We start from the raw sequence: 13191 nt of genomic DNA, 5'->3' as shown, positions 1-13191 counted from the left end.
GGGACGGACTATAGCTACATTAAAACCTGGGCAGTAATCATGTATTTATGTTATTGTTTTACTGTGTTACTGTATTGTTTAACCATTGTTACAATCACACAAACTAACACAGTGGCACAGTCACATAGAACATTTGCCTGATTGGTGTCAACTTCTTGGCCTGTGTCAAGGTAACATAGATTCAAGGGAGTATCCAGAAAATATTTTAGGGAGGAGACCAAGAGCAAAAGAGTACATGATCCAACTCTCTGAAAAGGGCACCTCAATGAAAATTGTAAACAAACTGTTAAAAAAGGGACACCTTATTTTTTGTTGGGGGTGGCAGTCCCTCATGTCTCCTCCCTTGGATCTTCCCTTGGGATTCATGTTGTACTTGAACTACATTAGTATCCAGAAGGACTGACCAATCGACTTTGTTGACAATAAAGTTTTAAAATACTGTCAGAACACAGAGATAAAGCTGGTGACCCAAGTAGGAGAGATAGGTAACTTTTTAATTCTGTATAAAATTTATTTTGAGTGACGGTTCGACAAACCAGTAATTGAGTTTAACAAATTGACTAAAAACTTGTAATTAATGTCTTTAGTTGACAGTAAAAATAGCTACATGTATAGTAGCCAAAAATATTTTACACTTTCTAAAAAAATAGGGTCAGCGGCTTTAAAGATTTTAACATGTTTTTGATGTTTTGAAATTTTAATTCCTTGAAAATGTTCTGTTTTTAGATCAGTGCAAACAGTTTGATGAACTACTTCATGTAAGTTAGGCATTCTTCTATTTAGTGCACACTCTAAAATGGGTATATGGCGCATGTTATTAACTAACACATTTTCAGTTTGTTTTATGCATGAAATGGGACAGAACACTGATACTATTTCATTTACTGTTTTACGTATAACTATTTTATTTCTTCTATTTACGTAATGTTTTAGTCTATATTTTTACATCCATTATAAATGATGAATTTTTAAAATAAAAAGTTTAAACTTGGTATATGATTTTGTTTTTGATCATTTCTAGATAGTATATTTCTGTCATTAAAAAAAGAAACAATGAATAGATAAATATGTTTTTAACATAACAACAAGCTTGTTTTAAAGTTAAATCATGCCTCACCATATTATAACATTTACTGATGTGAGATAACAAACACAAGAACAGATTTAATAAACTCATGTCATATTTATTAACAGTTATCATCACTAATGCAGGTTTGTCTCCATGTTTGGAATACTTTGTAACACAAAACATTAGTGCCTCACGTTTGAGTGTTTGAGAATAATGTTAATGTGATTTGGATTAGCAAGTACAGCCAAAGGATATTGAAGAATGGTGTATGAGAGAAATTAATGTGAATAATTCTATTGAAAACATATTTTATTGCATAAATAACAAAAGGATTGCCAACTTACTAGGCCCTCTCATATATACATACAATATAATGGTGACAATTACATAATTATAATAGTAATTTAAACATATATGTACATACAAAATTTATATACAAATTTATATGGATAACAATCAAATTGAGGAATAGAGGGTATTATATACAACAGGACTAAAAGAAACCAGAGATACTTAAAAAGAAGCAAATATAGTACATACTACATATGTAGTAAAACAATTAAACATTTTTTTTTTTTTTTTTTTTTATGAAAATAATGTGTTTGTTTTATAAATTTTTGGACACCACAAAATTATTTTATTATTTAGCAGTTATAAATTTATTGGTTCTACATGTAACGAGTTACAAAGAACCTTCCTCTGTTGATCATATTTTTTTACATTGAAAGAAATTGTGAATACTGTTTACTGTATAATATCCACAGTTACACGCATGACTGGTAGTTGGCTCACATCTGTAAGGAGTTGTATTTAAGGTGCTACACCCATGCTGTAATCTTGAGGGTAATATATTTTCTCTTCGTTTCCCACACCAAACGTAAGATCTACAGTTGGTGTTACTCAGAGTTTAAATGAAGATTTTAATAAGCTTGTTTTCGAAAACGGGGTTGATATGTTTTTCACCCACATTTTTTTTTAGTATTAACTCTTTATTCTACACTTTGTGGAATCCAATCAGTTAAGAAATTAGGAGCCATTCTTTTTACCGGTATTATTTTAAACAATGAATAAGTTTTTTGCTTTTCTTCTTTGACTTGGAGAAGTCAAACCTGTTGCTATATCTAACGAATTACATGAGGCAAATTTGGGAATGTTGGTGATTATTCTGTTATTTTACATGTAAATGATGATGATGATGATGATGACAGATCAAAGGTATATATTATACAGTTTGTCTGTCTGTGTGTATGTATGTCCACAAATCTGAAAAGGATGACATATTTTCAGAAATACAAATGTGTGTAGGCTGCTTCTGAAAATGAAAAAGAAAATTGTTAATTTTTTTAATTAAAAAAAACCCCGTTTCAAACAACATTATTAGTTGCTGTTAACTTATCTTGAATGTATACCAATATTGTACACATGTATTATGTTTTAGTTTTTTATTATTGTAAATAAAATTTAATGTTAACAAGCCAAGCCATTACGCACAACAACTTGAACTTGATTTGGATTGTTCCCAGAGGTTAAGAGTATTACCACGGAACGGCTGTATATCAAGTTGGTCTTCTAACTCCAGCCATCGTTGCACAACGGCCTTGAACGCCCGATCAACATTTAGAGAATCTTTGGCACTTGTTTCGAAATACGGCATGTTTCCATTTGCCGCACACCAGCTTTTGGCAGCCTCCTCGCAGACGATGCGTTTCTCAACGTCAATTTTATTTCCAATGAGAACAAACGGAAACATGCTTTCTTTCTGTATATCGGCATGATACAAAAATTCTTTTTTCCACATGGAAAGACACTTAAAACTGCGAAGATCGTTCACTGCGTACGTTAGGAGACAGCAGTCTGCTCCGCGATAGAATGGCGTCCTCAAGCTTTTGAATCTCTCCTGGCCTGCCGTGTCCCAAATCTGCATCGTGTAATGGTCTTCGGAAATCTCTACATCTTTGTTCAGAAACTCCACTCCTACTGTGTAAGGCAACTGCGCAGAGAACGTGTTGTGAGCGAATCGATTTATTAGAGAACTTTTGCCGACTGCTGAATCGCCCAGAAGAACAACTTTGAGCAGTTTGGACTTCATCATACGATTTTAACCTGTAAACAAAAATGAAAATAAATACCAACCAATTAATTTTAATGTTAATTTCAGCTACCATTCACAGTCTGAAACGTTTTCAAATTGACTTAAGGTGGCAAGCGTTAGCTGAAGAGGAACGTACAGTGTATATTTCATACCTGCAGAGTGATGCACGATCGGTCTAGGGTCTATCCCCGTCGGTGACCAATTAGGCTATTTCTCGTTCCAGTCAGTTGACCACAACTGATGGTACAACAACAAAGGCTGTGGTGTGTACTATCCTCTTTGTGGCATATAAAAGATCTCTTGCTGCTAAATGAAAAGAGCAGCCCATGGAGTGGCGGTAGTGGGTTTCATCTCTCATTATCTGTGTAGTCCTTAACCATATGTTTGATGTCGTATAACTGCAGACAACACGTTAAGTGTGTCGTTAAAATTAATATTTTCTCTCTTCTTTTTTTTTTTACCATACACATTACTGACAATACCACCTGATATCTTGCACTCACTGCATTTCGCTTTGAAATATGAAGAAGAAAAAAACACCCACACCTGCATTCTGTACTCGTGACAGTGATTAGTTGAGTCAAAAATAATTGTCACGTTAGTTTCAAGGCTATCACTAATTTTCCAAGATGAAATAATATTTGACATCACTGAATAAATATTCCTTTGTTACAGCCTGATAGAACATAAAACAAAAACCGCAATTATATGAAAAATACACAAATAGTTAAGTGAATGAATGTCATTGGGATCCATTCGCCAACAGGCCTATGATCCGCCATTATATAGCTGATTACTTAAATTATCATTTTTGACAAATCCAGTGTGTTTTTGATCATTCTGGTGTTTGTAGAATCTCAAAATTCATTTTATACGAAACTAGAAAATGTACCCACCTCTGAAACAGAAGTCAGCGGTTTTAATCGGAATGAGGAAGTTGCATACACGTACAATCAACAGACTATGAGCTACAATTACATGTACCATTAAGTGTAATGTCCAGTCCTATACATACAGCTGTCAGTGGTTATCACAGAGATAAATATGTAGGTCTATTAAAGTTAAGAAGTTAAATTTGTTTAGCGACATCACTAGAGCACACTGATTTATTAATCATCGGCTGTTGGATGCCAAACAATTGGTAATTTTGACAGTCTTAGAGAGGAAACCCGCTATTATTTTCCATTAGATGGGCAGAAATTAAATTTTAAAAATCAATTTTCAAGAGTCCCCTGTTACCTTAGGATATGTTAGATAGGATTAATGATGATGGATTCCCTTTCTTTATGGACAGATTTCCTACAATAGGACGATTGACTGTACTGAAGTCTTAATATAGGAGAATGGTTGTGAACGAAAAAAAGACGATTTTTTTTTCTACTCTTTGGCTGGCAAGTTCACCATGTCACTAGGTTAAGACAGACATATTTTAATGGTACAGTAATGATAAATGATTGCTCATAGTAAAATTCAGTTTTTGTATTTCGTATGTATTTGCGATCGTGTGCTTATGTTCGTAACAATCACTTTTCATTTTACTTAGTAAAAGAAAGCAAGAAATGTTTTATTTAACGACGCACCCAACACATTTTATTTACGGTTATATGGCGTCAGACATATGGTTAAGGACCACACAGATTTTGAGAGGAAACCCTCTGTCGCCACTACATGGGCTACTCTTTCCGATTAGCAGCGAGGATCTTTTATTTGCGCTTCCCACAGGCAGGATAGCACAAACCATGGCATTTGCTGAACCAGTTATGGACCACTGGTCGGTGCAAGTGGTTTACACCTACCCATTGCGCCTTGCGGAGCACTCACTCAGGGTTTGGAGTCGGTATCTGGATTAAAAATCCCATGCCTCGACTGGGATCCGAACCCAGTACCTACCAGCCTGTAGACCGATAGCCTAACCACGACGCCACTGAGGCCGTTTTACTTAGTAATATATATATATATATATATATATGGGATGGGAGTTTTCCACATGGAAAGACTTATAAAACTGCGAAGATCGTACATGGGCGTCGATCGGTGGGGGACAGGGGGGACGCGTCCCTCTCACTTTTCAATGCCGAGGGACGATCTATATAAATGTCCCCCCCCCCCCCCCCCCCACACACACACACTTTTTCGTTTAGCAAAAGCAACAACAACAACAGCAAAAAAAAAAAAAAGCAACACACGACGTACTGTTTTTGGTCGGTTTTAAAACAGACAACTATTTTGTTAAACTGTCAGACATCAACGTTTTGATTTGCAATTTGGATTTGTTTTCTTGAATTAAAAGTTTACCACTAATGTGTAGCTTTATGATTTTCATTCGCGTTCCTTTATCACACACACACACACACACACAACATACACACAATGCACACACCCCCCCCCCCCCCCCCCCCTCACACACACACCTTTTTAAAGCCGGATTGACGCCCATGAGATCGTTCACTGCGTACGTTATGAGACCAGTCTGATCCGCGATAGAACGGCGTCCTCAAGCTTTTGAATCTCTCCCTTACTTAAAATACACCAATAAAAATATTATGTATCAAATGTGTAAGTATAGATAGTTAGTGGTTCTGGAGGCGTTATAAACTAGTTGGGGTTTTTTGGGGGTTTAAAAAAAAAAATTATATCCATTATTGAAATATGGAATAAACTGCATTCTGTACTCGTGACATTGATTAGTAGAGTTAAAAATAACTGTCACATTTATTTCTAGGCCATCACTCATTTTCCAAAATTTGATGACATCTCTGTTAAACAATCTTGTTACAAACTGTTTTAATGTTATACAAATTATGAAGCATGTATTGATTAGTACTGAAAAACAGTCGCTATGCATATTAAATATGTGGGACAGACACAATACATAACAGGTTGAGAGAGAGAGAGAGAGAGAGAGAGAGAGAGAGAGAGAGAGAGAGAGAGAGAGAGAGAGAGAGAGAGAGAGAGAGAGAGAGAGAGAGAGAGAGAGAGAGTATCTTAATACAATACTATATTAAATGCCACAGGGTTGTACAAATTGAAATGTAACATTACAGAAGTTTCGTTTATTAATCTTCCGATACGCCAATATGCCAAGACCAGCCACTATACAACTGTTTACTTAAAGGGACATTACCCTAGTTTCAATCCGTGAAAATTAACAATAAGTTTAATTAATCTACAAACCTGAAACGCATTTGGATAAAGTTACAATTGAGTGAAACATGATTCTGTAACTTCGAAATGGCAAAATACCCTCTAAAAACGGACTAAAACTCGACTCCATAAATGTTTTTCTCGGAAGCACGTGCGTTTTTAAAAATATGAGAAATGCAGTTTGTGATATTAAAACCACCAGGATGACCAAAAACACTTTGAATGTACGCAAATTGATAATCTAAACCATAAAAGCTACGTAAAGTATTATTTCAGTTGTCAAAAACGGCTATAATAGTCAAAAATATACTTTAGTGTTTAAAAACTAGGGTATGTCCCTTTAAAGTATTAATTTTGACAAATCCAGTGTGTTTCTGATCGTCCTGGTGTTTGTGGAATCTCAAAATACTTTTCATACTCAACTGTAAATGTACTAACCTCTAAAACAGAAGTGAGCAGGTTACATGTACCTCCAACTGATGATGCTCTACAAGTAGCATAAGTATAATGTCCAGTCCTATACATACTGTTATCAGTGGTTATCACAGAGTTCAATACGCAGGTCTATAATTAACATATCTACATATCCACAGAATACACCACCTTAGTGTGTGTGTGTGTGTGTGTCTGTATATAAATACGGGATATATATATATATATATATATATATATATATATATACAACTGTATATATTGAAGTATGTGTCCCGGTGTGTGTGTGTATATATGGTCTGTGTGTGTGTGTGTGTGTGTGTGTGTGTGTGTGTGTGTGTGTACAGTATATATCAAGGTTGGGGACAGCAGCATTTTATTACATTATGAAATTCATTTTATTTTGTTGATGCAAAGTTGCATAGACAGCAGACCTACTAAACAGCCCACCTGTCTCAGTGAATCTGGCACCACTGCAGTCGGAGTCGACGTGTTGTGGTGTTAAGATGGCGAATTCCTACCTCACGTAGGCGGTTCCGTACCGGTCTCGGATATGTCTGGTGTGGAGGTGGCAGTAGTGTTCCCGAGGCTGGGAGGTAGGTACTGGGTTCGGATCCCAGTCGAGGCATGGGATTTTTAAGTAGATACCGACTCCAAACCCTGAGTGAGTGCTCCGCAAGGCTCAATGGGGTAAACCCATTTGTACCCACTTGCATATATATGCACTGGTGTGTGGTATGTCCTGTGTGTGTGTGTGTGTGTGTGTGTGTGGTGTGTGTGTGTGTGTGTGTGTGTGGTGTGTGTGTGTAAACCACAAGGTTGGGGACAGCAGCATTTTATTACCATAATGCTGGTGCATAGACAGACCTACTAACAGCCCACCGGTCCAGTGGCGTCGTGGTTAGGCCATCTGTCTACAGGCTGGTAGGTAATCCCAGTCGAGGCAATTTTTAATCCAGATACCGACTCCAAACCCTGAGTGAGTGCTCTGTCGGCTAAAAGAGTAGGTGTAAACCACTACTGACCAGTGATCCATAACGAACAAAGGCCATGTTGTGCTATCCTCGCAAACAAAAGATAAAAAGAGTAGCCTATGTGGCGACAGCGAGTTTCCTCTAAAAACCAGTGTCAGAATGACCATATGTTTGACGTCCAATAGCCGATGATAAGATAAAAAAACAAAACAATGTGCTCTAGTGGCGTCGTTAAATAAAACAAATGTTTTACTAAACAGCCTAACCAAATATTACGTACAGGCTCCCATGTGTGTAGGAGAGCAGGCAGATTTTTTTCCCGAATCGGGATAACCACATTTATTCATGTTGGTGTTATTGCCAAACAGCTATATAGGGTTGTATTTTACATGGGTTACAACCAATATGTGAATACAAGGATGGAAATACATGGTGAAATGTTTCCAGGCCAGTTCATTTTGCTGAAAATCTGTATTTTTGTTTTCTTCCGGAATTTGTGGATTTGCTCCAGCACTGTGTGGGGGAATGGGAAGGGGGGCATACCCAAACCGACCGCGCATCAGGAGAACGCTTTACCACTGGGCTACGTCTCGCCCAATCTGCGTCTCGCCCCCAATATATTTACACACATTTTGAGTTATCAGAGGCTTGTTTATTCAACCAGCTACAATGAAACGGGATTAAACTCAGTCGGTAGAGCGCTCGCCTTAGGGGCTATGGCCATAGAATCCAGTCCACTTGGTTGACTCATTCTCTGATTGGGTTATCTGTCGTCCAAACCTGTGGCCCACGACTGATATATCAAAGGCCATGGCATGTCATTTGTTGTCTGTGAGAAAGTGAATATAAAAGAACCCTTGCTTCTGATGGAAAAATGTTCCACGATTACTCAATGACTATATGCCAGAATCACTTATACAAAATGTTCAGTGGCGAAAGCTTTAGGTACTATTTTTTTTCTTTCTTATTTTTCTTTTCTTATTGCTTTTCTAAATGATGCATCTACTGGAACGTCCCAATGTTAATTGGATGATTCAGAAAGGCAGAGTGTTGTATTGTATAACTAAAGCTTAGGTTCATCAGGGACGTAAGCTAGGGGGGTTCGGGGGGTCCGGGCGGACCCCCCCACCCCCCCCCCCCCCCCCCCCCCCCGCCGCTTTCAGAACTAAAACATACAGGTTTATACATGTGGAGTTTCTGGTGGTGCAAAAACAAAATAGAAAAAGGTCCACTTGGTTCATATTCGACACCCCCCCCCCCAGGTCCAGATCACGCTACGCCCCTGTTCATAACAATCTATTTTGCGGTAAGATGTGTTATTGAATTTCGCGGAACTCTTGCCCCTGTTTCTTTGAAACGTATAAATTCAATTTACTGACACTTAGACTGTTTCAATTTTGTGGTTTAACAATGGTTTTTAACTAGATTTTTGAACCTGCACTTTTTCTCTAGCAAAGAGTTAAAAAAAAGAGAGAAAAAAAAGAAGAACTCAGCTATAATATTTGAGGATTGGTTGAGAGTTCACACCCTTGAAGCATCGATGCATTCATGTTGTAACTTAATAGGCCTAATTAACCAATGTTACAATGTAACGTACAAACATAAATCTGTAAAATAATACATAAATAATTCCATTGTACAATGGTATGTATACGTGTATCAGACCTATAGGGTAAATATATAACTGTACACTTTATTGAACAGTGTGTATTAGTGCCGTTTTTAGAATGACAGAATAACACGTATGTACTCAGTTCTGCGTTTTACCGTGAAAGAGTTATCCAATTTGAAAACAAGTTTGGGTACCTAATATTACAGCATTGTCGCAAATATAGTCTGGGGCAGTACAACAGCAATGTTTTCAAATACCACCCTGACAACACACACTGTCCTGCGTTCGTGATATCTACGTTTTCTAGCTAGTAACATGCAAGCAAGCCGCCATGAATTTTCTATTGGTTTTATTATCGGGTCAGAGGGCCTTAGGTGCATATTCACAGCAAACTGTTGTAGCGCACGTCTGTCATGGGCGCAGGTGCCGGCTCCTCCGTCCAGGACGGGAAAGGGTTGGGTGGGTGGGAGAAGGCCACCAAGGGAAAGGAGCACCAGCAGCCCGACCGGAATCGGCAACAAGAGGGGCGGGTGGGGGGGGGGGGGGGTGGGGGGGGGGGGGGGGGTATGCTTATTATATCCGTTTAAAAAATACCTAGAATCTACTTTTTTTTAAAGAAGAAAAACATAGTATCAAGAATAATATACTGTATGATACATGCTGAATTTAATGATCCTAGTGGGACAAGATTTAGTCCAAAGGCTAGAGCTCTCGCCTGGCGTGCTTACATCGTAGGATCCTCTGGCCTCATTCCCCCTACTCATCCCAACCAGATACCTAATGATGTGCACATCTAGTGATCAAATGTCATTGTATATATGGTTCGGTCTATGGTAAAGTGCATATAAAAAATCTTTCTGCTTTATTCGTAGGAAATATGTGGTAACATTTCCCGAGGTATTGTCCAAAAAATATCCCTTTCCTTTTTTGTGGTTATAAAACTATAACAATCCAAACTGAAGACTTAAAGGGATTGTCCTGAGTGTACAGCCATTGTAAAATGGTTCTGGCTAATGCTAGTCTTGGACTACCAACTGCCAGCAAAACGGTGGCTAACTTTATGCTGTCACGGCTTCTACGACTGCGCGTTCTTACAACTCAATTCTCGTCGTATATAACCCATTAGTTGTTAATCTGAGCGCACCCGTTTAAGTCGGGAAAATGACAACGCAACTCAGTTGGCAAACTTTCTGCTGGCAGTTGGTAGTGTCATCCTAGCATAACAGCGCCTTTTGGTGATTAATATTACATATTTATAAATTTTATTTTGAATATCGGTATCTGTATAACCAATATGTTTGCTGTCATGTAGTAAGGTCCATAGCAGTCTTTTCATTTTACTTTGTAATATATATATTTTTAATTCAATATGAAATTATTGGAAGGTAAAATCTGGTTTAGATTACTATGAACATTAGGACAACACCTTGTTTATACAGATACTGATATTCTAAACAGGAATTTGTTTTTCAATGTATATTTTTAGTTATTAAAGAAGATCTGTTGATCATACACACGACACAATGACAGCCAACGTGGGATAGTCCCTTTACAGGGATACCACCAAATCAAATCCCATAGACGACAATAGTAACATATGTGGCTAAAACTCCTACCTGAAGCGTATTAATTGACATAATCGTCACAGATATAAATACAACCACTCCTCACCCTTAAAGTGAATCAGAAAAAAGATTGTGGGTCAAGCTGCTCATTTCTGAGAAAACGGGTTGTGTCTATGACTACCCTAGTTCCGCACAAAATTCGAGTACTTTTATTTGACACAGTGGGCCTAGATGAAATAAAATTGCATACATTTTTTGCCCAGATGAAACTTCTTCTTTTTTCTCTCTCTTTTTTTTTAACAACCAAAACACTCACATTTATTACCAATCACAGGACTTGTGGTGTTCACTTCTCTATAAAAAGTTGGGTGCACCTCGAACTTTGACCCAGCTGGAAGTTATTTGGTTTAGTACTACCTACACTACAATCTGTTTACATAGACTTTATACTGGGCCACGTGAGGGGAAAATATTCTCAGAAAAACCCCTCAATTCAAACAGGAATTCGCGAAATTTATTAATGATTCATCTCTTACTTATAGTCCTTCAGACAGGGAACACTTTTTTTCATGCTATGGAATTTACTACAAGTTATTTATTTCTGAGTCGACTGATTTCTAAACTGCACACAAAAATAATATATTTGTATTTCCAAAAATTTTGCAGGAGGATGGGATGGACTATAGATACATACTACTAACAAAGCTGCAATGATTTTGAAAATCCCAGCTTTGATACCAAAGGGATTTTGCTTTTATTTCTTCCTTCAAGTTTACTTCATGTAACATAGTATCTGTACAACAATAACAAAATATCCATCATCGAAATCTGGAAAATCAAAGCATGACTTAAAGGTAATTTGCGATAACATTATGTCATTACACATAGCCATGTGAAACAACGTGAAAGCAACAAATAATGAATGTATACAAGCTTGAATCAACTGTCAAGAGTCATTTATTCCACACATCCAAAGAAAATCATATACTTTCAGTGACATCACAAAAATACACAGGGATCTGTATATATGATGCTCTCAATATGAAAAATATGAAGAAGACATATTTGAAAACAGAACTCCTCCAAACAACTTATAGTTGCTGATAACATATATCTTGAATGTTTAACAATGTTGTATAATGTTTTCTTCTTCGTTTTTTATTTTCTTCTTATTTTTTTCATGGTAAATAAAATAAAATTACTAAAAAGCCAGGCCATCACGCACAACAGCCTGAACTTGTTTTGGATTTTTTCCGGAGGTTAACAGTATTACCACGAGACGGCCGTATATCAATTTGATCTTCCAACTCGAGCAATCGTTGCACAGCAGCCTTGAACGCCCGATCAACATTTAGAGAATCTTTGGCACTTGTTTCGAAATACGGCATGTTTCCATTTGCCGCACACCAGCTTTTGGCATCCTCCTCGCAGCGTTTGTCAACGTCAACTTTGTTTCCGATGAGAACAAACGGAAATGTGCTTCCTTCCTGTATATCGGCATAATACAAAAATTCTTTTTTCCACATGGAAAGATTTTTAAAACTCTGTAGATCGTCTAGTGCGTATGTTACGAGGCAGCAGTCTGCTCCGCGATAGAATGGCGTCCTCAAGCTTTTGAATCTCTCCTGACCTGCCGTGTCCCAAATCTGCATCGTGTAATGGTCTTCGGAAATTACTGTGTCTTTGTTCAGAAACGCCACTCCTATTGTGTAACTCAACCGCGCAGAGAAGGTGTTGTGAACGAATCGATTTATTAGAGAACTTTTGCCGACTGCTGGATCGCCCAGAACAACAATTTTGAGCAGTTTGGACTTCATCATACGATTTTAACCTGTAAACAAAAATGAAAATAAATACCAACCAATTAATTTTAATGTTAATTTCAGCTATTATTCATTGTCTAAAACTTTTCAAATTGACTTAAGGTGGCAAGCGTTAGCTGAAGAGGAACGTACAGTGTATATTTCATACCTGCAGAGTGATGCACGATCGGTCTAGGGTCTATCCCCGTCGGTGGCCAATTAGGCTATTTCTCGTTCCAGTCAGTTGACCACAACTGTGGCATATAAAAGACCCCTTGCTGCTCGTGACAGTGATTAGTTGAGTTACAAATAATTGTCACGTTAGTTTCAAGGCTATCACTCATTTTCCAAGATGAAATAATATTTGATATCACTGAATAAACATTCCTTTGTTACAGCCCGATAGAACATAAAACAAAAACCGCTATTATATGAAAAATACACAAATAGTTAAGTGAATGAATGTCATTGGGATCCCCTCGCCAACACGCCTATGAACCG

The 13191-nt window shown here is 37.5% G+C and overlaps 2 protein-coding genes across 2 annotated transcripts; both read right to left on the bottom strand.

Annotated features, from left to right (window-relative positions):
- Positions 1-1159: 1159 nt before the first annotated feature.
- On the bottom strand, positions 1160-3762 carry LOC121375327 (ras-related protein Rab-9A-like). Its single transcript, XM_041502729.1, has 2 exons — positions 3314-3762; positions 1160-3172 (listed from the first exon to the last, which is right to left on the bottom strand). Exon 2 carries the CDS (start codon positions 3159-3161, stop codon positions 2553-2555), a length of 609 nt encoding a protein of 202 aa, XP_041358663.1. The 5' UTR covers positions 3162-3172; positions 3314-3762; the 3' UTR covers positions 1160-2552.
- Positions 3763-11829: 8067 nt separating this feature from the next.
- On the bottom strand, positions 11830-12716 carry LOC121376376 (ras-related protein Rab-9A-like). The gene has a single exon (XM_041504221.1). The coding sequence runs from the start codon at positions 12706-12708 to the stop codon at positions 12106-12108; it is 603 nt and encodes a 200-aa protein (XP_041360155.1). The 5' UTR covers positions 12709-12716; the 3' UTR covers positions 11830-12105.
- Positions 12717-13191: the final 475 nt, after the last annotated feature.

The sequence above is a fragment of the Gigantopelta aegis genome, chromosome 6 (assembly GCF_016097555.1).
Source record: "Gigantopelta aegis isolate Gae_Host chromosome 6, Gae_host_genome, whole genome shotgun sequence".
Taxonomy (NCBI): domain Eukaryota; kingdom Metazoa; phylum Mollusca; class Gastropoda; order Neomphalida; family Peltospiridae; genus Gigantopelta; species Gigantopelta aegis.
Note: the sequence above shows the minus strand (reverse complement) of the source record. Positions and strands in the feature narration are given on the sequence as shown.

Excerpts from the sequence above, each read along its gene's own strand:
- LOC121375327 (XM_041502729.1), bottom strand. The coding sequence starts at position 3,161 with ATGATGAAGTCCAAACTGCTCAAAGTTGTTCTTCTGGGCGATTCAGCA.
- LOC121376376 (XM_041504221.1), bottom strand. The coding sequence starts at position 12,708 with ATGATGAAGTCCAAACTGCTCAAAATTGTTGTTCTGGGCGATCCAGCA.